The sequence below is a fragment of the Erythrolamprus reginae genome, chromosome 2 (assembly GCF_031021105.1).
Source record: "Erythrolamprus reginae isolate rEryReg1 chromosome 2, rEryReg1.hap1, whole genome shotgun sequence".
NCBI classification, from domain to species: Eukaryota; Metazoa; Chordata; class Lepidosauria; order Squamata; family Dipsadidae; genus Erythrolamprus; species Erythrolamprus reginae.
Genome location: NC_091951.1, coordinates 333,939,179 through 333,964,425, shown reverse-complemented (window position 1 = coordinate 333,964,425; position 25,247 = coordinate 333,939,179). Strand labels below are relative to the sequence as shown.

At 41.8% G+C, this 25,247-nt stretch overlaps 1 protein-coding gene across 1 annotated transcript in view; it reads right to left on the bottom strand.

The window, feature by feature from the left end:
• ADAMTS12 (ADAM metallopeptidase with thrombospondin type 1 motif 12) overlaps positions 1–25,247 on the bottom strand; it is a 229,634-nt gene that overhangs the window by 7,157 nt on the left and 197,230 nt on the right. Inside the window, exons 18-21 of the mRNA XM_070743485.1 lie at positions 21,627–21,837; positions 15,892–16,914; positions 10,101–10,253; positions 4,359–4,532 (exon numbers count right to left, since the gene is read on the bottom strand). Coding sequence (XP_070599586.1) covers positions 4,359–4,532; positions 10,101–10,253; positions 15,892–16,914; positions 21,627–21,837 — 1,561 coding nt within the window. The remainder of the gene's footprint in view (positions 1–4,358; positions 4,533–10,100; positions 10,254–15,891; positions 16,915–21,626; positions 21,838–25,247) is intronic.

Below are 25,247 nucleotides of genomic sequence, written 5' to 3'. Positions count from 1 at the left end.
CAGATTGCCAAACGGCTCGGAAGCCCCTTTGGCGTTTTTTTCCCGGACTTTGGCCGCAGCAGAAAGAAACTATGGCCAAATTGATAAGGAGGCATTGGCCCTAGTGGCGGGAGTTCGCCGTTTCCACGAGTATTTGTATGGCAGAAGGTTCGAGTTAGTGACGGACCACCAGCCCTTGCTAGGGTTACTCTCAGGTAACCGCCAGAGCCCAGCTGTCTTGTCTCCACGTATGACACGCTGGATTGTCTTTATGGCCAATTACACTTACACGTTAATGTACAAACCGGGTCGTCACATTGCACATGCAGACGCACTCAGCAGGTGCCCAGTACATGAAGAAGTAACAGACCCTGCACCGGCCAGCTCCGTTTTTGCTTTGACAGACGGGCCAGTTGTACTGGCTGCCCCCGAGGTATCTAGAGAGACAGGAAAAGACCGCATTCTGGCCCAGGTAAGGCAATGGGTTTTGAGGGGGTGGCCACACTCTTCCCCAGCTGACCAGTTCATTCCGTTTTTCCGCTGTCGCACGGAGTTCTCCGTGGAGAAAGGAGTTCTATTAAGGGGGGGCAGAGTGGTGATACCTGCAAACTGAGGAACCAGGTGTTGTCCCTGCTGCACAAGGGGCACCCTGGAATAGTTAGAATGAAGGGTCTGGCCAGGGATTACGTGTGGTGGCCAGCATTAGATAAGGAAGTGGAGCAATGTGTGGCTAACTGTGCTGTTTGCCAGGAGAGCAGGTCTTTACCCCCACGAGCGGAACCTTTAACATGGGAACCTCCAGCTAGCCCCTGGACACGCTTGCACATAGATTTGGCCGGTCCCTTCATGGGGCAAACATTTTTAATCACCGTGGATGCATACTCCAAGTGGGTAGAGGTGGCCCAGATGCAGTCCACTCAGTCACAGGCCATCATAGAATCCTTAATGACCCTATTTGCCACGCATGGGTTCCCGGATCTACTGGTCTCGGATAACGGCCCGCAGTTCACATCAGTCCTCTTTGAATCCTTTTTGGCCACAGCTGGCATTAGACATGCCTTGACCTCGCCTTGGCATCCGGCCAGTAATGGCCAGGCGGAACGGGCAGTTAGATCAGTTAAAGAGTCCCTCAAACGGCTGCCCCAGAACTCTTGGAAGGCTAGATTGGCTGATGTGCTCATGGCTCAACATACCACCCCATGTGTAACCACGGGGAAGACGCCAGCAGAGCTTTTAATGGGTCGCAAATTGCGAATCATACTTGACAGGTTGCACCCAGGGTATGCGGGAACAGTACAGTGGCCAGAAGCTGCCAGACGTGAGGTGTCTGTAGGAGACGCGGTATTTGCCCGTGCCTTTTCAGGACATAAGAATTGGGAGAAAGGTATAGTTTGCAGGGAACTGGGGCCTCGTTCGTTCGAAGTAGAACTAAGAGACGGACGAATTTGGAAAAGACACCTGGATCAGATTAGACTTAATAGGGAGGATCGGCAGGAAGATCGGGAAGCCAATGAGTTCCAGGGGGTGTGTCTTCAGGACCCACCCACAGCTGCAGGAACTTCAGGAAACTTTCCCTCAGCGTGTCACAGGGAAGAAGAAGTGGGCCAGGCTCCCAGTCCAATCCATCCGGCCGAGATCGAGAGATCTGAACATCCCACTGAGCCCCGGCGCTCCGAGAGAATCTGTCGCAGACCTGGGTATTTAAAAGATTATGTTTGTGTCAGCCGAAGGGGCAGGAGTGCTGTGTCTGCATAGCAATAAGCCGGCTGTCAGATTCGAGCTCGCGTATCCCTCTCCAGGGTCCTGATTGGCCGCATAGGCATAGTTACTGTTAAAGCGGGAACCCTCCTTTGTATGTGATTGGTAGTTGCCTCAGAAGGCGTCCTGTATATAAGTCTGTGTTCTCTTGTGTAATTCCTTAAGCCTGTACCTGCCCTGTTGGCATGTTCTGATTAAACTCACATGTTCTGGTAAAAGGCCTCAGTTATTATAATGGGGTTTTTGGCAAAGCTTTGCAAGCTAACTATTGGCTCACTCCAAAGGAAAACACTGCAGCTCTGGACCAGGAAGTTATTAATTAGGAATTACAGTGGTACCTCTACCTAAGAATGCCTCTACTTAGGAACTTTTCTAGGTAAGAACTGGGTGTTCAAGATTTTTTTGCCTCTTCTTAAGAACCATTTTCTACTTAAGAACCCGAGCCTGGAAAAAATTCCCAGGAAATTTGAGAGCGGCCCGAAGGCCCGGCCAGTTTCCTACCATTCCCCTTTTAATTCCAACCATCTCGGACTTTTCTGTGCTGCCAGAGGAGCCTTTCGGTGGCGCTCCCCCTCTCACCCACCTGGGTTTCTCTCTCTGGCACAGTGTATGGAAGGCAGCCTTGCACCAGGTGTATGGGAGGTGCGTGTGTCTCCTTGCTGTCTCAGAGTCCCACTTTTTCTTTTAAGCCTTAAAGTTTTGGATTTTTTTGATTCCCCTCCCCTCCCCTTCTTCCTTCGGCAGCGACTGTCGTCCTCCTCTTCTTCCTCCTCCTCCTCCTCCACCCACCCAAATTCCGAGCTTTTATTTCTTTCCTAATGGGTTTGCAGGCATTATTTGCTTTTACATTGATTCCTATGGGAAAAATTGCTTCTGCTTACAAACTTTTCTACTTAAAAACCTGGTCACAGAACGAATTTATTTATTTAAGTTCTTAAGTAGAGGTACCACTGTACATACTCCTAGTATCATCTCCTCTTTTCCTAAAAAGAAGTCACTCTTGGTCTTGCCACTGTCCCATCAGAGTAGCTGAAACAAAAGACTAGGGGAGGACCCCAGGAACACTAGCTGGAATATCAGGATTCCTACTGTATTGCCCTGCCTGGAAGCATAATTCTCCTCTTCTTCCTTCCTTCCTGACTTAATTTATTTTACTTATTTTATTAATTAGACTTATATGCCACCCCTCTCCATGGACTCGGGGCGGCTCACAACATTCCAATAAAAAGATACAATTACAAAACATTTTGAAGCCTATGAATAATTTAATTTAATTTAATTTAATTTAATTTAATTTAATTTAATTTAATTTAATTTAATTTAATTTAATTTAATTTAATTTAATTTAATTTAATTTAATTTAATTTAATTTAATTTAATTTAATTTAATTTAATTTAATTTAATTTAATTTAATTTAATTTAATTTAATTTAATTTAATTTAATTTAATTTAATTTAATTTAATTTAATTTAATTTAATTTAATTTAATTTAATTTAATTTAATTTAATTTAATTTAATTTAATTTAATTTAATTTAATTTAATTTAATTTAATTTAATTTAATTTTTTAATTTAATTTAATTTTTTAATTTAATTTAATTTTTTAATTTAATTTAATTTAATTTAATTTAATTATTTAATTTAATTTAATTTAATTTAATTTTTTAATTTAATTTAATTATTTGTTTGACTTCTATGCCACCAAATCCCATTGGGACTCAGAGCAGCTTACAGCCCATGAAACCGACAAGAGGGAACACAACAAAATAAACAAAATAAATTCAAATCCCAGCGACCAGTTAGGTCCCACAGAGTTGGCCTTCTCCGGGTCCCGTCAACTAAACAATGTCGTTTGGCGGGACCCAGGGGAAGAGCCTTCTCTGTGGTGGCCCCAACCCTTTGGAACCAACTCCCCCCAGATATCAGAGTTGCCCCCACCCTCCTAGCCTTTCGTAAGCTCCTTAAAACCCACCTCTGTCATCAGGCATGGGGGAATTGATACTTTCCCTCCCCCTAGGCTTATAAAATTTATGCATGGTATGCTAGTATGTATGATTGGTTTCTAAATTGGGGTTTTAAATTAACTTAAATATTAGATTTGTTTACATTGTATTGTTATTGCTGTGAGCCGCCCCGAGGCTGCGTAGAGGGGCGGCATACAAATCTGATAAACAAACAAACAAACAAACAAACAAACAAACAAACAAACAAACAAACAAACAAACAAACCCTGCTGCAGAGATAGCGATAGCAATAGCCCTTAGACTTGTATACCGCTTCACAGTGCTTTAAAGCCCTCTCTAACCAGCTACTTCTGCTGACAGCTGGCTGCCTGCAATTTGGCAGTTCAAATCTCACCACGGGCTCAAGGTTGACTCAGCCTTCCATCCTTCCAAGGTGGGTAAAATGAGGCAATGTGCTGACCCTGAACACCTTTTAGAGAGGGCTGTAAAAGCACTGTGAAGCAGTATATAAGTTTAAATGCTATTGCTATTGCTACGTTGTTGGGCTGACAATGGGGAAGGCTGCTGTAAATTCTGTACAGTTTGAGAATGCTCTGCCTCCTCCGGGTGACACGGAAGTGATTAATTAGTTAATTGATCAGAGTGATGTGTTGTACCTCATTCCAGGACTCTGTCTGCCACCTGAAGCACGGATCCATGTTACAGCTCATGTTCAGTACTGGCTGGCTTTGCACGGCCTGGCAGTGGAACGGCCTCAGGGTTCTCTTTTCTCGCACATCAATGCAATGCGCATCACGCGTCTTGAAACCCCCTCCACAGCTGGAGGAGCACTGTGTAGGGAACAGGGGCAAGAAGGTCACTACTGTGGCTTCAAAGATCCCTGAGATCACACATTTGTTTTCGAAAGCACAGGGCAAGTGGTCTGATGCAATACAGAAACAGGGGACCCACGGGGCCTTTCTTGCTGCCCAGGGCCAGACACAGAGGAATCATTTTTGAATTCCTTTAAAAGACCTGTTTGAGTAGCTTTAAAGGGGAAGAAATGACTAGGACTGTGATGGCGAACTTATGGTACGTGTGCCAGAGGTGGCACGCAGAGCCCTCTCTATTGGCACACACGCCGTCACCCCAGGTCAGATCTCTGTATCACAGCTGCACTTTCGAAAGCAAGACAGCCCAACAAGCTAACCAACCCATCCGGCCAGCCACAAACCAGTAGATATGGAGTTGAAGTCTTCAATGAAACACAGCAGCAGTAGGAAGTCTTTGAAAAATATATTTAGAAACATAGAAGATTGACGGCAGAAAAAGACCTCATGGTCTATCTAGTCTGCCCTAATACTATTTCCTGTATTTTATCTTAGGATGGATATATGTTTATCCCAGGCATGTTTAACTTCAGTTACTGTGGATTTACCAACCACGTCTGCTGGAAGTTTGTTCCAAGGATCTACTACTCTTTCAGTAAAATAATATTTTCTCACGTTGCTTTTGATCTTTCCCCCAACTAACTTCAGATTGTGTCCCCTTGTTCTTGTGTTCACTTTCCTATTAAAAACACTTCCCTCCTGACCCTTATTTAACCCTTTAACATATTTAAATGTTTCAATCAAGTCCCCCCTTTCCCTTCTGTCCTCCAGACTATACAGATTGAGTTCATTAAGTCTTTCTTGGTACATTTTATGCTTAAGACCATCCACCATTCTTGTAGGCCGTCTTTGTACCCGTTCAATTTTGTCAATATCTTTTTGTAGGTGAGGTCTCCAGAACTGAACACAGTATTCCAAATGTGGTCTCACCAGCGCTCTATATAAGGGGATCACAATCTCCCTCTTCCTGCTTGTTATAGCTCTAGCTATGCAGCCAAGCATCCTACTTGCTTTTCCTACTGCCCGACCACACTGCTCACCCATTTTGAGACTGTCAGAAATCACTACCCCTAAATCCTTCTCTTCTGAAGTTTTTGCTAACACAGAACTGCCAATGCAATACTCAGATTAAGGATTCCTTTCCCCCATATTTACATCTTATTTACACTATTAACTGTTTTCTACTTAACTATAGTTTACACTAGTATCTCACTACAACTATCTGAGTTACAATAACTCACAGAAACCAACAGAACAATACAGCAACTTCAGAGCACACTTCACACAGAGCAGGATCAGATATCAGAGAGAGAGAGAGAGAGAGAGAGAGAGAGAGAGAGAGAGAGAGAGAGAGAGAGAGAGAGAGAGAGAGAGGCGAGCAGAGAGCTCCTGCATATTTAAATACTTTTCACCTGATGAAGTTGCTGCATGCTTAATTGCCTTAGAATGACACAGCATTCTCTATGTAGGCCTTCCTTCTGCATTGAGATATTACATCAGGTTATGCTTAATCCTGACAATCTGTGCCATTTCTTTTGTGAGCTTCTGTTTCCCTGTAAACTAGTGGTTCTCAACCTGTGAAAGGGTCAAATGACTATTTCACGGGGGTCACCTAAGACCATGGGAAAAGACAAATTTCCTATGGTGTTAGGAACTAAAGCTTCTATTCTGGCGCCTTGGAACATATTTTTACAATCTGACCAATCAGGTGTTTACAGTGGGTGTGTTCCTCTGACCTTCCTGCCAATCGGTCTAAAGCTCTGTTGGGAGAATTGGTGCTAGATTTATGGTTGGGGGTCACCACAACATGAGGAATTGTATTAAGGGGTTGCGGCATTAGAAAGGTTGAGAACCACAGCTGTAAACTATGAAACAAAAGCTCACGAAATAAAAAGATCTTACCTCTTGCTGCGCTGCTGGTGTTGGGATACTCTGCTTCCTGCCAGCCAGCTGGTCTTCAGGTCTCTGCTGTGCATGCGTGCGTGTTTGTGCATGTGCACATTCATGTATGTCTGTGCATGTGCACATTCATGTATGTCTGTGCATGTGCACATTCATGCATGTCTACATGCATGCACACACATGTATGTATGTACACCTTTCAGTATGGGCATGCACCTGTGCAGTTTGGGCACTTGGGGTCTAAAAGTCACCATCACTGGACTAGAATATCTGCAGAAGGCTTAAGATGCTTATTTGACAAGATGCATACTTTTGAGAGGCCGGAGCGAACTAACACCTGGCCGACATTTGCAGAAATCCCTGCCTTCCAGCGGGAGCTACTTCCCAGTAGCTCCTAATTGGCTGGCAGGGTCTGCTGGGAAGAGTGGGCGTGGCTACCAGCCTATTTCAGGGGCTGCTCTCCACCCACGCTTCCCTTTCCTTCTCTGCTCTTCGCCTCGTCGGACACCCACCCACCCTCCACTCACTCCAGGGTGTCTTTTAGGGATTGCCCAGTAGGGGGCCAAGTAGGAACTGTTTGCAATCTTGAGATTTTATTCCAGATTGTTTTTTCGCCTTCTCCATCCTGGATGGGTGAGATGGTATAGTGGTTAGGGGGTGAATCTGTTTGTAAATAGGTTTTGGTTTTGCAATTCTATGTTTACATTTGGTCACTATATGGCAGAAACGGGGCGGAAAGGGCATCAGTAGCAATTGTGCTGGGCATCTTTTGAAAGATGATGGGCTCCCCTGTTACACAACTCATGCTGCCTAACTGGTCAGAGCGGTGTGAAGGGGGAGCTCTTGGGGCTCATCCATGTCATTTCTGGTTCTGGGTCATGGGGTTGAGCCCTCCCACACACTGGGCATGGCTTACATGCTTGGGTGCAAGCAGGACACGCCTCACCCTTACCAAGCAAGGAATTACAGTGATACCTCGTCTTACAAACCCCTCGTCATACAAACTTTTCGAGATACAAACCCGTGGTTTAAGATTTTTTTGCCTCTTCTTCCAAACTATTTTCACCTTACAAACCCAAGCCATCGCCACTGGGATGCCCTGCCTCTGGACTTCTGTTGCCAATGAAGCACCCGTTTTTCTACTGCTGGGATTCCCCTGAGGCTCCCCTCCATGGGAAACACGACCTCCGGACTTCTGTGTTTTTGCAATGCTGCAGGGGAATCCCAACAGCACAAAAACGGGCGCTTCACTGGCAATGGAAGTCTGGAGGTGGGGTTTCCCAGCGAGGGGCGCCTCAGCGAAATTGCAGCATCACACAAACACAGAAGTCCGGAGGTGGGGTTTCAAGGACTTCCGTGTTTTTGCGATGCTGCAATTTTGCTGAGACTCCCCTTGCTGGGAAACCCCACCTCCCGACTTCCGTTGCCAGCGAAGCACTCGTTTTTGCACTGCTGGGATTCCCCTGCTGGAATTCCGCTGCAGCATCACAAAAACACAGAAGTCCGGAGGTGGGGTTTCCCATGGAGGGGAGCCTCAGGGGAATCCCAGCAGTGCAAAAACGGGCACTTCGGCTGGCAAAAGGGGTGAGTTTTGGGCTTGCACGCATTAATTGCTTTTCCATTGATTCCTATGGGAAACATTGTTTCATCTTACAAACGTTTCACCTTACAAACCTCATCCCAGAACCAATTAAGTTCGTAAGACGAGGTATCACTTTAGGCCTATTAGTTGCCCAAGTATGTTGTGTTCAGGAAATTCCGCCCCATTTAGCGACCCCTTTCTGTAAGTTTCAATAAAGTGACCCATTTATTATCCAGCTCGGTGTTTGAGTGTTCATTTCTCACCTGATGCCATGTGGCTATAAAAACAAGCCAAAAAATATGTCTATCAAGTGGCGAGTGCTAAAAAGCAGGAGCAGCAAATTGCCACTTGTGGCCACTTTGGAAAATCTCCTGAACTGGGCATGGATTTTCATACAGAAAGCAGCGTTCCCTCAAATAATCTTTAAGTCATGGAGAGCTTTAAAGATAATTACCTCTTTGTATTTAGAAGAGAAATGAATTGGCAGAGCTTTATGTACGTTCACGAACGAAAGCTAATGCCTGTTGGAAAGAGATCTATCTCAAAATTAGCTTTGAAAATGGATAACTATTCTGATTATTTTCATTTTCAATGTTTGGAAAATTTAAATGTTCCTTAAATTTAAATTCTATATCTTACCAGTGGCAGTTACCTGGTTCAGGTATACAGTGTTCCCTCGCTTTGCGCGGTTTTGAACTTCGCGAAAAGTCTATACCATGGTTTTTCAAAAATATTAATTAAAAAATACTTTGCGGGTTTTCCCCCTATACCACGGTTTTCCCCACCCGATGACATCATATGTCATCACCAAACTTTTGTCTGCCTTTAATAAATATTTTTTTAAATAAACTTTAGTAAATAAACATGGTGAGTAATAATCTGAATGGTTGCTAAGGGAATGGAAAATTGCAATTTAGGGGTTTAAAGTGTTAAGGGAAGGCTTGTGATACTGTTCATAGCCAAAAATAGTGTATTTACTTCTGCATCTCTACTTCGCGGAAATTCGACTTTCACGGGCAGTCTCGGAACGCATCCCCCGCGAAAAGCGAGGGAACACTGTAATAACTTTGGGAAACTTTAGGGTAAGAGAAATTGTGAATTTCAGGGATATGTTGAGAATAAAATGCATTTTCCCCATTACTTGCTTATAGAAAAAAATAAATGCTTTTACTCAGAGTCCACTGCAACAATATCGCCCACTGCAACAATATCGCCAAAAAAGCTTCTAGAGTTGTTAACCTGATCCTACGCAGCTTCTGCTCAGGCAATCTCACACTACTCACAAGAGCGTACAAAACTTTTGCCAGACCCATCCTAGACTACTGCTCACCTGTCTGGAACCCATACCACATTTCAGACATCAACACACTTGAAAATGTCCAAAGGTATTTCACCAGAAGAGCCCTTCACTCCTCCACTCGAAACAGAATATCCTACAAAAGTAGACTAACAATCCTGGGCATAGAAAGCCTAGAACTACGGTGCCTAAAACACGATTTGAGTATTGCCCACAAGATCATATGCTGCAATGTCCTACCGGTCAATGACTACTTCAGCTTCAACCGCAACAACACAAGAGCACGCAACAGATTCAAACTTAATACGAACCGCTCCAAACTTGACTGTAAAATATATGATTTCAACAATCGAGTTATCGAAGTGTGGAACTCATTACTGGACTCAATTGTGTCAACCCCTAACCCCCAACATTTCTCCCTCTCCAGGTTCCTAAGAGGCCAGTAAGGGGCGTACATAAGTGCACTGGTGTGCCTTCCGTCCCCTGTCCAATTGTCTTTCCTTTCTCTCACTTATCATATATATTCTCTTTCTTTCATATATCCTCTCCTCTAAGTTCACTTTTACCCTTATATATATATTACTACATGTCTATTTTTCTTCCTATGTATTTTTGTATTGGGCAAATGAATAAAATAAAATAAATAAATAAATAAATAAATAAAAGGGTCAGAAAACACACACTTTTGGCTTCCAAAAAGCAGTAGTTTGCAAAAAATAAAAAATTACAGCGGGCCAGCTTTCATTACCTTGCTCCAATTTCCTATTCTCCACTGAGCACATGGTCGAAGGAAGCATCTTCTGGCTGGATCAGGTTTTTTTATGTGCTGGCAGTCAGACTCATTCTTGGTGTTGCATTCTACTGGTCTCCAAAAGGCCCCAACACCACATGTGGTAGAACACTGGAAAATTGGAGAGAAATAATACTGTTGTTTCTTAAGGATGCAGGAGAAGGAAACGAAAGACAAGGCATTCTAATTTTTCCTGACAGTAATTTCCTGACATTAGAAATGGCTGAGCCACCCAGAGTCCCTCGGGAATTGGGCAGCATCCAAAACAATCAATTAACAAACAAACAAATTTTAAAAACTCAATACAACAGTTTGTCTCCTGAAATTGTGGGTGCTCCATCATTGGAGGTCTTCAAGAAATCTACTTCAGCTTCAACCACAACAACACAAGAGAACACAACAGATTTAAACTTAATATTAACCACTCCAAACTTGACTGTAAAAAATATGACTTCAGTAACCGAATTGTCGAAGCATGGAACTCATTACCGGACTCCATAGTGTCATCCCCAAACCCCCAACACTTTACCCTTAGATTACCCACGGTTGACCTATCCAGATTCCTAAGAGGTCAGTAAGGGGCGAGTACAAGTGCACTAGAATGCCTTCCGTCCCCTGTCCTATTGCTCTCCTATATCTCCTATACCTTTCTTCTATTCCTATATCTCTTCTTCTATTCTTTCATTGATATGTTCTAGTACTATATCTTCTTTTCTATTCTTTCTTAGATATGTTTTACTATGAGTATCTCCTCTATAACCTTCATCATGTATTTTACTGTGTGTGTGTGTGTGTGTGTGTGTGTGTGTGTGTATATATATATATATTGTTCTGAGTTCGGGTTTTGCCCCGTGTAATATTTTGAGTGTCTATGCGACGTTTCGGTGAAATCACATTCACCATCATCAGATTAGATTAGATTAGATTTATTGGATTTATATGCCGCCCCTCTCCGCAGACTTGGGGCAGCTCACAACAAGGTAAAAAAATCACATTCACCATCATCAGCCTGAAGTTATAAGCTTCGTGCTGCTGTAAATATAGTTTATATTTACTATATTTACAGCAGCACGAAGCTTATAACTTCAGCCTGATGATGGTGAATGTGATTTCACCGAAACGTCGCATAGACACTCAAAACAATCTACATACATATACCCGTGAAAATCTACGAACACAAATATATATATATATATATATATATATATATATATTTGTTTTCGTAAATTTTCACGGGTATATGTATGTAGATTGTTCTGAGTTCGGGTTTTGCCCTGTGTAATATTTTGCGTTGGTTTTGCCCTGTGTAATATTTTGACTGTATATATATGTGTGTAATATTTTGATATATATATATATCCACTAAAACCTTCATTATGTATTGGACAAAATATAAATAAATAAATAAATAAATAAATAAAAGATCTTCTAGTCTATCTCCCCATTTAAGCAAGAAGTCTATAACTATTTCAATCTCTTCTTAAAATCTTCCTGTGATGGAGCACCACAACTTCTGAAGGCATGTCGCTCCACTGATTTATTGTTCTGAGTCAGGAAATTTCTCCTTGGTTCTTTCCTTGATTAGTTTCTATTCATTGTTCTGCCTTCAGGTGCTTTGGAGAATAGGTTGGACCCTCTCTTCTTAATTAAATAAGTAAGTAAGGGATCACTACACAACTTTAGACCCAAAGGTGCTTTTTCAAGAGGCAAATGGACTTTCTGGATTTTTTTTTGAAGATGTTTCACTTCTTCTCCAAGAAGCTTCTTCACCTATGAAGAGGCTACTTGGATGACAAGTGCAACGTTTTGAAAGAAAAGCCAGAAAGTCCAGTTGCAAAAGGACCTTTAACCTGGATGGCTGAGAATCTCCATACACAACCTTAGTGTATTATTTATGAAACATTTAATCATTCCATATTCTATTCAAACTGTTGTTATTATTATTATTATTATTATTATTATTATTATTATTATTATTATTATTATTATTATTATTATTATTATTAATTGGATCTGTATGCCGCCCCTCTCCGTAGACTCGGGGCGGCTAACAACAATGATAAAAACAGCATGCAACAATCCAATACTAAAACAACTAAAAAAACCCCTTATTATAAAACCAAACATACACGCAAACATACCATGCATAAATTGTAAGGCCTAGGGGAAGGAATATCTCAGTTCCCCCATGCCTGATGGCAGAGGTGAGTTTTAAGGAACTTACAAAAGGTGAGGAGGGTGGGGGCAATTCTAATCTCTGGGGGGAGCTGGTTCCACAGGGCCGGGGCCGCCACAGGGAAGGCTCTTCCCCTGGGTCCCGCCAAATGACATTGTTCAGTTGACGGGAGTCGGAGAAGGCCAACTCTGTGGGACCTAACTGGTTGCTGGGATTCGTGCTTCCCAATTATCGTATATATTCAACAGACAGATTACACGGGCCCATGATACCTATAATTCTTAAGCACTATCCACAAATTGTGGATGTCCACAAATACAAAAGCCTTCACATAATCAAAAAAGAAAAAAAAATGGACATTTGTTTTCTTTACTTTTTGCATATTAACAATGTGATCTCAGTTGTCCTTGCCTCGGAGGAAATCAATTTACATGTCTGACAATTCTCATTCCAAGTACTGTTGGGGTGAATTAAGAAGTAGTTATTGAGTGACAGGTGCTGTAAAAGGGCAATTTTCATTTGAATTAATGCAAAATGAAAATGTTCGTGTTGTCAAATGAATTGTAAGGCTGTCTACCTTCCAACTAATTTTCTCAAGAATGCTTTTGCTCCTGTTAAAACTAGGCTTAATATGCTACTCAATGAAAATTCAGCTTAATTTCTTTTTAACTTGAAGAAAACGTGAAAGGCATCTTTCTCCTACTATCCTGGCCATTTTTTACAGAGGTAGGAATGAGAGCGTTTTAACAAACTGCCTCACTTTGGTTTGGTGGTAGCAGTGCCTCAGATAGAAAGTCCATACAGAGAGTGGTAAGGACAAATGAGAAGATTATAGGAAGCTTGCTTCCCATTATTCAGGATACTGCTTATAAGTGTTATGTGCTTAGAGCTCAAAAGCATTGTTAGAGATCCCACATACCCACTTCATGGTCTGTTTCTGTTGCTCCTCTCTGGGAAGAAACATAGAAGTCTGACGGCAGAAAAAAACCTCATGGTCCATCTAGTTTGCCCTTATACTATTTTCTGTATTTTATCTTAGGATGGATATATGTTTATCCCAGGAATGTTTAAATTCAGTTACTGTGGATTTATCTACCACGTCTGCTGGAAGTTTGTTCCAAGGATCTACTACTCTTTCAGTAAAATAATATTTTCTCATGTTGCTTTTGATCTTTCCCCCAACTAACTTCAGATTGTGTCCCCTTGTTCTTGTGTTCACTTTCCTATTAAAAACACTTCCCTCATGGACCTTATTTAACCCTTTAATATATTTAAATGTTTCGATCATGTCCCCCCTTTTCCTTCTGTCCTCCAGACTATACAGATTGAGTTCATGAAGTCTTTCCTGATACGTTTTATGCTTAAGACCTTCCACCATTCTTGTAGCCCGTCTTTGGACCCGTTCAATTTTGTTGATATCTTTTTGTAGGTGAGGTCTCCAGAACTGAACACAGTATTCCAATTGTGGTCTCACCAGCATTCTATATAGCGGGATCATAATCTCCCTCTTCCTGCTTGTTATACCTCTAGCTATGCAGCCAAGCATCCTACTTGCTTTCCCTACCGCCTGACTGCACTGTTTTGAAGTATTGCTGGCAGGACTACCAGGTTCTGTAACAGCTTTGCTCCCTATGCCACCCATCTGTTAAACTCACAAGATTCATTTGACTTGCCATGTACATTTATACATCCAAACTAGACTGTGTCGTTTCTCTGTGTCATATAATATATGTGGCTCTGTGCTACACACAAACAACAAAAAAGCCACACAACTTGCTCACCCACGATGCAAAAGCAGCTGACTTCACACAAAATGGCCCTTGCAACAAGCAGGAACCTCACAGAGTCACAGAGAGCTCAAACACAAACTATCACAGTTTGCACAAAAATAACACAAAAGTTACACAACTGACTCACACACCATGCAGAAGCAACTGGACTTCACACAAAATCCCCCCTGCAACAACAAGCAGGAACCTCAAAGAGCCACAAAGATCTCAAAAACCAACTTTCACACTTTGTATAAAAATAACACAAAAGCTACACAACTGACTCACACACCGTGCAGAAGCAACTGGACTTCACACAAAATTCCTCCTGCAACAACAAGCAGGAACCTCAAAGAGCCACAAAGAACTCAAAAACCAACTTTCACACTTTACACAAAAATAACCCAATAGCTTCACAACTGACTCCTGCACAACTGACTCACACACAATGCAGAAGGAGCTGGACTTCACACAAAATGGCCCCTCCAACAAAGCAGCAACCTCACAGAGTCACAGTTCCAGTGTGAACAGGTAGTTTTTAAAAAATGATTTTAAAAAGTAAAATAAAAAGATTGAGATGATGTCCCCCTCTCAGCTGATTGTCAAACAGCTGAGAATCAGGCCTCTTAAAAGCATTTTTCACTACCAACTCCAGGGAATAGGTAGTAAAATGCTTTTAAGAAAGTAAAAAAAAGGTTCATCAGCTTTGACAATAAACTGTGCTGCACGATTGTGGAAAACTTTTTTTAAAAAAAACTAATTAAAAGCATTTTTACTACCAGTTCGGAGAACAGAAAGTATTAGTTACTAACAGTTTGGGTGGCCTGAACCTGAAGCATATCTCCACTAAATTGCCCTGAAATTCTCCATGCTGCTTTATTAATTGATTTGACACATTTCCACTGAAGTGTAGAATACAAAATAATCAATTTCACTTTGCTCAGTAGCATTCTCAAGTATTATTCATTTCTTTGTGACAGCATCTTAGAATTTCCCAGAGTTATAATTTGTTACCTTCACTCCACCACTCGAAACAGAATACCCTACGAAACTAGACTTACAATCCTGGGTCTAGAAAGCTTAGAACTACGACGCCTTAAACATGATCTAAGTATTGACCACAAGATCATATGCTGCAACATCCTGCCTGTCAACAACTACTTCAGCTTCAACCGCAATAACACAAGAGCACACAACAGGTTCAAACTTAATATCAACCGCTCCAAACTTGACTGTAAAAAATATAACTTTAGCAATCGAGTTGTTGAAGCATGGAACTCATTACCAGACTCCGTGGTGTCAACGCCCAACATTTTTCCCTTAGACTATCCACGGTTGACTTCTCCAGATTCCTTAGAGGTCAGTAAGGGACGAGCATAAGTGCACTAGTGTGCCTTCCGTACCCTGTCCAATTGTCTCTCCTATATTTTATATATATTTTCTCCCATCCATATATCCTTCCTCTACTCTTCATTGATGTATTCTATTCTCATCTCTCTTCTTCTATCCCTTCCCTGATATTTACTACTACACGTTTTTATTCTCCTTAACTTTCAATTTGTATTGGACAAAATAAATAAATAAATAAAAATAAATAAATAAGTAGTTTCCAGCATTTAAATGCAAAACATCGGACACAGACTTGCCTCTGTGAGCACGATGGGTGGTCTTTAGATCAGATAAATAAATAAACCGTTGCATAATTAACAAAAAAAAAAAGCAAAAATAGAAATTTGTTTTTTTAGCTTTTTCCGTATTGCACCGACAGTTGTAAACAACACAAGACAATGTGAATACTACGTACCTCAGTCCAGTTTCCCACCAACCAATAGACCTTAATATGCAGGTTTCTGGATTTTTCTGAATCCGAGTTATTTAGTAACTTTGTTTTGAAAACATTCACACTGTTCTTTGGCACAGTGGTGTCTCGCACGAATGGACTTTCTGTGACCCAAGCGGAGGTTTCACTGAAAGATGGGGTTGTATTTGCAGAATTTTCTTCTAATGTAGTCTCTATGGTTGGTTGTTCTGTAATGGGAGCTGATGTCCCAGGTGAATTTATTTGTATGTGAAGGCCTTTGGGATCTGTCATTGTCAATGAAAACTCAATTCCTCTTGTGGGAGTAACAGAAAATTGCTTGAGATTATTAGACTGATCATCTGTAGATATGATTCCTGAGACCTTGCTTGTAGTGAATGTAAGGAACTTCTCCGTTGGCCTTTCAGTCCGAATGTAGTCTTTTATTTCTTCCTCAGTACTGTTGGGCATTGTGTCATTTACTTCCATTAAATAATTAGTCTTTGGGTTGTACATGGGGTCAATGGTAAAGGAATCCTGGTTTATGGAGCTACCTTCTGAAGATATATTCCAAGCGGTAGTGAGCGGTCCATGAGTCGTGTTTTGCAATGCCCTGTTGGCGCTAGTTACACTGGAGTAGCTACTGGTTATGCTTGAGTGAATGGAATCATTTGGCAACTTAGTTACTTCCAAGTCTTTGTTTGGAGAAGAATGTACAAGACTTACGGAAGTGGGCGTCAAAGTAACGTTTCCGAGCCTGGATATGATTGTTGAAGGAATTCTTGGTAATGGTTCTGGGGTGGCTAATTTTTTGGGAGGGACTCTTCTTGGAATAGCCCCTATTCTTCTAATAATCTTTCCATTGTGGAACTTGAAATGAGTCATCAGCAATCTTTGAGCGGACAGGCATTGCTGTAAACCACACAGAGCTTTGGAATGGGGTTTCTTTGAGACATCACAGGGTTCCCCATTGTTTTTGGTACAAGTGACGGAACGGGTGCGAACTCCTCCACCACAGGTAACTGTACACTGCAAAATAAACCAGATTTACATATCTCATCTGCTCCCATTCCAGTGAGCCAAATAAAATACCTAACTTGGTTTTTAAATGCAAACCGGTCAATGACTACTTCAGCTTCAACTGCAACAACACAAGAGCACGCAACAGATTCAAACTTAATATTAACCGCTCCAAACTTGACTGTAAAAAATATGAGTTTAACAATCGAGTTGTCGAAGCGTGGAACTCATTACCGGACTCAATAGTGTCAACCCCTAATCCCCAACATTTCTCCCTTAGACTATCAACGATTGACCTCTCCAGGTTCCTAAGAGGTCAGTAAGGGGCGTACATAAGTGCACCAGTGTGCCTTTCGTCCCCTGTCCACTTGTCTTTCCTTTCTCTCATATATCATATATATTTTCGTCTTTTCATATATCTTCTCCTCTATTTTTACGTATTATCTTTATATATATTACTTCATGTCTATTCTCTTCCATATGTATTGTGTATTGGACAAATGAATAAATAAATAAATAAAAATGTGTGAACCTAGCTAAGGAAACCACTTGAATCAGTGGTGAAATCCATTTTTTTTACTATTGGTTCTGTGGGCGTGGCATGGTGGACATGGTGTGGCTTGGTGGCGTCACTTGGTGGGCATGGCGGGTACTGCAAAATCCCCACTCCCTCCCCACTCCTGGGGAAAGGATATTGGAAAATCTCCATTCCCACCCCATTCCGAGGGCAGCCAAAAGTGGTATTTGCTGGTTCTCCAAACGACTCAAAATTTCCGCTAATGGTTCTCCAGAACCTGTCAGAACCTGCTGGATTTCACCCCTGATCTGTTTTTTGTTTTTTTAATTTTTATTTTATAATGAAAACATAAAATACAGAACATAAACTGACAGAAAGAAAAACCCCCCCATAACAATCACAAAATCAACTTAATATATTATATTTCTGTCTCTATAATTTCTCTTTTCCCGTTAATTTGAGTCTTTTTTCTTTTTTATACAACTATATAATTTCCCCCATATGGTACAATATTCTTTGTCTTGTTTATTCTGCAATTCCAATCTAAGTTTACTTAATTTTGCACAATCTAACATTTTCCTAATCACCATCTCTTCACTTGCTATATTTTCTTTTTTCCAGTTTTGCGCGAAAACCAATCTTGTTGCTGTTAATATATGTGTTATTAAATAGTATTCTTCCTTTCTATGCTGTCCTCTAACAATTCCTAAGAGATACATTTCTGGTTTTGATTCTAATTTATAATTTAAGATTCCTTTCAACCAGTTTTTGATCATAGACCACTTCTGATTTGAACCTTCCTGAAATCCCTAATTTTATTGACACCTGGGTTTGCTCAGGATACTTTAAAATACTGCTCAACTATAGCATGCTGAGAAGTAAATACATATAATATCCTTCTGATATGTCAGCATCTATTGTGGGTTTGGAAGTCTATTAGATTGCTGCACATGGTACTCATCAGCTTAGTTACCCTCCATTTTAAGCAGGCATTAAATGATGGAGCCATTCTATGCTTCCCATAGAATATACAATACAGTGATACCTCGTCTTACAAACGCCTTGTCATACAAACTTTTCGAGATACAAACCCGGGGTTTAAGATTTTTTTGCCTCTTCTTACAAACTATTTTCACCTTACAAACCCACCGCCGCCACTGGATTGCCCCACCTCCGGACTTCCATTGCCAGTGAAGCACCCAATTTTGTGCTGCTGGGATTCCCCTGAGGCTCCCCTTGCTGGGAAACCCCACCTCCAGACTTCCGTGTTCTGTGTCTTTGTGATGCTGCAACAGAAGTCCGGAAGTGGGGTTTCCCAGCAAGGGGAGCCTCAGGGGAATCCCAGCATCGCAAAAACACAGATCCAGAGGTGGGGTTTCGAGGACTTCAATGTTTTTTGCGATGCTGCGATTTCACTGATGCTCCCTTCACTGGGAAACTCCACCTCCGGACTTCCGTTGCCAGTGAGCTTGTTTTTGCGATGCTGGGATTCCCCTGCTGGGATTTCCCTGCAGCATCGCAAAAACATAGAAGTCCAGAGGTGGGGTTTCCCATGGAGGGGAGCCTCAGGGGAATCCCAGCAGCGCAAAAACGGGTGCTTCGGATGGTAAAAGGGGTGAATTTTGGGTTTGCACGCATTAATCGCTTTTCCATTGATTCCTATGGGAAACATTGTTTCGTCTTACAAACTTTTCATCTCAGGAGCCTCGTTCCAGAACCAATTAAATTTGTAAGACAAGGTATCACTGTATATATATATATTCTATGGGAAGCATCTCCAGATGTGGCTCCATCGTTTATAAATAAATAAACAAATACATTTATTTATTTATTTATTTATTATTTGATTTGATTTGTATGCCCCCCTCTCCGAAGACTCCACTGATGCACAACATCCTTAATGTAGATGTTATGTTTCATTAACGCTATTAGCTGAAATTAGCATTTAATTCACTTGTTCCAGAACTCAAGTTTTCATTTGCCCAGAAATCAGAAGTGACTTGATAGGTTGCATAAAATCAATCAGCAGGAGACTATTGGTGAAATCATATCCAATGTTACGCTTCATTTAATTCATTATACAAGGGAAGAAAAAGCAGCTTAAAACCGTGGGGATTAAAAGGTATTCTTCTGTCCCTTATTAATAACAACAAAATTAGAGGAGGATTTTTTAATAACAGGAGGCAGCAAACCTTTAAGCATTTTTAAATTAAAGAACTGCACAGAAATTAATTTTTAAAGCAGGAGGTATATCTGATATTTTTGGAGGCAGAGAAATAGGCCAATTCAATGCATCGTTATTGCTAAGTCTGCTTTACTCTTATACTCTAGATTAATTTTTTTGGTTTTTTTAAATGAAAGCCCACATTTAAATACGAAATATTCATCCCCTAATAAAATGAGCATTTTTAAAACATAATTTTCTCATATTTGGCTATACATACACTACCACCAGAAATACATCACAACTTTTTCTTGGCTTCAGGAGTACCACACTAACCAGTCCTTTCTCCAATGAAACATTAGCCTAGCCATTCTCAATTTAGATGCTCTTTTAGATCAGAGTTCCTCAACTTTTCTAGCTTTGTAAACCGGCCGGTGGGAAAGGAGATGCTTTGCACATGACCGGAGGCCAAACGTACATGCCACTTGTGTAAATGGAACATGCGCACATGCCCTTGTCAGCTGCTTGCACAATTAGAGATGCATGTGTGTGCATGCTCACCCACCACTTCTGCAGCCCGGTTCCAAAGGGCTCAAGGCCCAGTACTGGACCGCAGCCTGGGGGTTGTGGACCCCTGCTTTAGATATATGCAGGGGTGGGCAGCAGGCAGGACGGGGTGGAACGCAGTTCCACCGGCGGAAATGAAGATGCCTGTGCAGCTCCAGCTGATCGGCAGCTGTCACTTTTTGGATTACTGGTCTCGGCTCGGCTCTTCTTTTTTTCCCTGCTGCTGCTGCTGTGTCTGCGCTCTTTGCTTTTTTCCTCTTTTCTCCTTCCTGGCCTTGGACGAGCTTCCCTCTCTCCTGCCTGGGTCTCCTCCAGCCTCACACGGCCACCTCCTGCCTGAGGTTCAAGCAGAAGGCATGGGTGGAAGCGGTGCTGTTAGCATTTATGCTTCTGGCAACACCCGTTCGCCTAGCTACCCAGACTGAGGTGGAAGGGTGATGACCCAGGAAGGAGAGCGCAGGAAAAGCAAAGCAAATTGTCACCCCAGCGAGTGACAGTGGTAAGGTTGTAACTTGAGGACTTAACAGTTCACTTGAATGATGATGATTGTTCAAGCCACTCCCACCTGGTCACATGGCCGGCAAGCCACTCCTACCCGGTCACATGATTATTAAGCCACACCCACAAAATTAGCCACACCCACAGTATGGCAATAAAAAATTTGGCTGCCCATTACTGGATACATGACTTCCATCCTTACAATTCTCACCAAGGTCCTTGCTATGTCCATCCATGTTGGGGGAGTTTGGATTAGCACATTACAAATAGAGAAAGGAAGATTAAAGGACTAATTGGTTTTATTAGTCCAACCTTTCAATCAAGAATGACTAAACTTAAATGGCTGCAGACACATTTGGTATTTGTTGGAGTTCATAACAGACATGGCTGGAATTTCATTTTTTTTGAGGTTACACTTATTAGAGAGTTGAGATCTAATTCTGTTTCTGTTTAATTGTGCTAAGTATAGGCTGAACATCCTTATATTTTCAAGATGAGGAAGCAATTAGGGTGATTACCCTGATTGCTGAAATATTATTTATTCCTTGCTTAATTTATCTTACAGGCTTTGGGAATTCAGATATACTGATTTTAGAATAGGCAGTTCCAGATTTTCAAGTAGCTGGCAGGATTCAAAGCCCAATTTTTCCTGAACTAGGACAGAATGCAAAATAAGCATATATTCCAAAGGCACAATAGAAAAATAGCTGTTTTCACAGGCCTGGAGAAAAAAAAAGAGGTCTAAATACACATCTCTTGTTTAATCTAAGTAAGTGGTTCCCAACCTTGGCAACTTTAAGACTTTTGGACTTCAACTCCCAGAATTCCTCATCCAGCAAAGGTGGCTGAGGAACTCTGGGAGTTGAAGTCCACAAATCTTAAAGTTGCCAAGGTTGGAGACACCTGATCTAAACCAAAGATGAATGCTAACACCAACTCTAAGCTGCCCCAGGCCAAATTGATTTACAAATTTACCTCAGTCCAGTTGCTTACAGTCCAGTCGGATGGGCATAAGACGTCTCTATTACAGGAAAGGCGAGTCTTTGGTTTTAGCAGATGTTGGCATTCCTCCACAGGCAGAGCCTGTTCATCAAATCCCAGAGTCTGGACACAAAGGACGGTGCGCTTCGTTTCTCCTGAGGGGCCACAGGTGGTGGAACACTTCTGCCAGTCCCCTGCCCACCATCTGCAGAGAAAGCCAACAGAGAACAAAGAACGTGAAATTTGAAAGTCAAAATCTGAGCATTATTATGGAAAGCAGAACAAAAGGATGGCTCAAATACTCGTATTCTGAGCCCAGATTTTCCCATTTTAAGTAGATGGCTTTCAACATACACGGCTCAAAAAAATTAAAGGGAATACTTAAACAACAGAATATAACTTCTGCGAAATCAAACTTCTGCGAAATCAAACTGTCCACTTAGTGTTGTTTACATTCCTTTTCAGCCTGAGGAATGCTTGGATTCGGAGGAGGAGGGTGATTTAGAGATTGTAAACTTACCTGATTTAGAGACACATGGCAATGTTAGGGATGGCCATGGAGCTAATGACATAGACATGAGTTTGGATGAATCATATGGGGAAGATTGGAGATGGGTTGATCTCCGTTTTAGACACTACCAGAGATGATTAGAGGAAGTAAGAGGGAGGAGATATTAGAGTTAGAGAGTGAGGAATTAATTAATTAATTGCCTCATATCCGGGAGAAAATGGAAGAGAAGCTGATTGAGTCTATTCTTGTCCCATTAACATGGTGTCTCCCAGCTACGCTCCGGCATGTAAGCAAAAGAACCTGTGATTTATTACCTGTTTTTATGGCTCTCTGCTAGGTCATAAATTCTAGAATGACGTGTGGAATGCATTGAAGTTACTACTGAGATAACCTGCCTAACTGCTTTTAAAAGAAATGAGAATGAATGGTACTGCACAATAACAACTGTGTAATGAAGAGTGAAAGTAAAAATAAAGACAGGTTTGCCGTGTGTTACCAAAATAAGGCATCTAACAGTCACTTATTCCAGTTATTATCTGAATTGGCCTGAAACCAGAACACTTAGGAGGCAACACCGATTGCCAATCAATTTCACATGCTGTTGTACAAATGGAATAGGTGTGCAAATGAAATATTCAATGAGAATATTCATTCAGATCTTGAGTGTTCCCTTTATTTCTTTGAGCAGTATATTTTATTCCCGTAAATTGGACTATGGCGGTGATGGCACGCATGTGCCCATACCCATGCCCTCCCCCTACGCATTCGCACAACACCACCACCCCTGGTGGTCCCCAGTGAAGGGCTGCAAATTTTTTCACTACCACACTGTGGGTGTGGCTTATTTTGTGGGTGTGGTTTGTCAGCCATGTAATCAGGTAGGAGCGGCTTGAGGATCATGTGACAGGGTGGTGGTGGCTTAAAGATCATGTGACTGGCTTAAAAGTGGCCACCTTGACATCACCCACGTCAAGGGTAGGGTTAGGGTGCATGGCCTCTCCTTGCCTCAAAGAGATACAATTTCCCTACCTATTTAGTATTGCTGAACATCCAAAATATACTATTTAATTCTATGTATATATATATGCCCTATGTGTACATACATATTACACACAGGCACACAAAAATATACATTATCTACTATATAAACTATGTGTATGTACACACACACACACACACGCACAACTCTTCTAAAATTATATACATTCAACCTCATTTACTGCAATAGGAAAACGTACCCAGAGCCCAGAAGGGAACAAAAGAAAAAAATTCAAAATTTTTCCATGCATACCTGACCAAAATTTTTCTACCGGTACTGCGTACCTGATCGTACCCATAGGAGCCCATCACTGGTTGTCCCCTACGCATACGCGCCCTCCTCACTGAATCCTTTGGACTCCTGAAGCCTGAAAATGGTAAAAACTGGCCAAATGAGCCAATGGGAAGTTCAGAAGCCTCCGGAAGCTGGAGATGACAAAAAAGTGGCACAATGGGCCAACTAGAAGTTTAAATTTCTGGTTGGCCCATTGGGTCGTTTTTCACCACCCCCAGGCTTCCTGAAGCCTGGAGACAGCACATTGAGCCGTTTTTTGCCCTCCCAAGGTTTCAGGAGGCTTCCGAACTTCTAGTTGGCTCATTTGGCCATCCCCAAATTCCACTCCTGGCTGGCCCTGTTCACCCCACCCCTCCCAGGAGTCCCCACGTGGCCTGTTTTGGATGCAGATAAGTGCAGGGCACATGCGGAGGTTTTGGGAAGGCAAAAAACAGGCCCATGTCTGGATTCCAGAGGGCCTGGGGAGGATTTTTTGCCCTCCCGAAGGCTTGAGGAAAGCTTCCACAGCAAAACCACCCACCCAATAGGCCACACCCACCCATCCAATAGGCCACACCCACAATGGCCATACCCACCAGCACCCAGGCAGAGGACTCTTTGCTAAAAAAATTTAAGCCCACCCCTGAAAAAGACTGTACTATCAGTTAGTGCCCAAATAATTAGCACAGGATAATTATAGCTACTTTGTGGTTTGTGCTGTAAAGAACAAGCATGTTATTTACAGGCATTCCAAATATGGCCAGATATGGTATGAGATGTGATCAGCATACATTGTTGTTACAGTGGCAGAAAACCCAGTACATCCTTGCAGCAGATGTTCAATGTTTATTCTGCAAAAACAGCAGGAGCCATCATAATAATATCTGCTATTCAGTTTAATCATGATTAACATTCTTAGACAATCAAATCCCCTCTGAGCTTTGAACGTTCATAACAAAGAGAGCATACAACAATAAATTCAGGTTGCAATCCTCCTTTCTACACAGAAAGCAAATCTAAACTTTATGGGAATTATTTCTAAATGGAATATGAAATTATACATATTAGGGAAATACGTGGAAAGTTATGGAAAGTATAAAAGAACATAGTAGAGTGGGTGCATTGAAATAATAACAGAGGTGGGTTCCAACCAGTTCGGACAGTTCTTTAGAACTGGTAGAACTGGGAATTTCTCCCTGATTATTATTATTATTATTATTATTATTATTATTATTATTATTATTATTTATTGGATTTGTATGCCACCCCTCTCCGCAGACTCGGGGCGGCTAACAACAGTGGTAAAACAACATGAACAATCCAATTAATAAAAACAACTAAAAACCCTTATTATAAAAAACCAAACATACACACAAACATACCATGCATAACTTGTAGTAGCCTAGGGGGAAAGGATAACTTAACTCCCTCATGCCTGGCGACAAAGGTGGGTCTTAAGTAATTTGCGAAAGACAAGGAGGGTGGGGGCCGTTCTAATCTCTGGGGGGAGTTGGTTCCAAGGGGCTGGGGCTGCCCTAGAGAAGGCTCTTCCCCTGGGGCCTGCCAAATGACATTGTTTGGTTGACAGGACCCAGAGAAGGCCAACTCTGGGATCTTATCGGCCGCTGGGACTCGTGCGGTAGAAGGCGGTTCCGAATGTATTCTGGCCCAATGCCATGTAGGGCTTTAAATGTCATTACCAACACTTTGAATTGTGACCGGAAACTGATTGGCAGCTAGTGCAGGCCGTGGAGTGTTGCAGAAACGTGGGCGAATCTAGGAAGCCCCACGA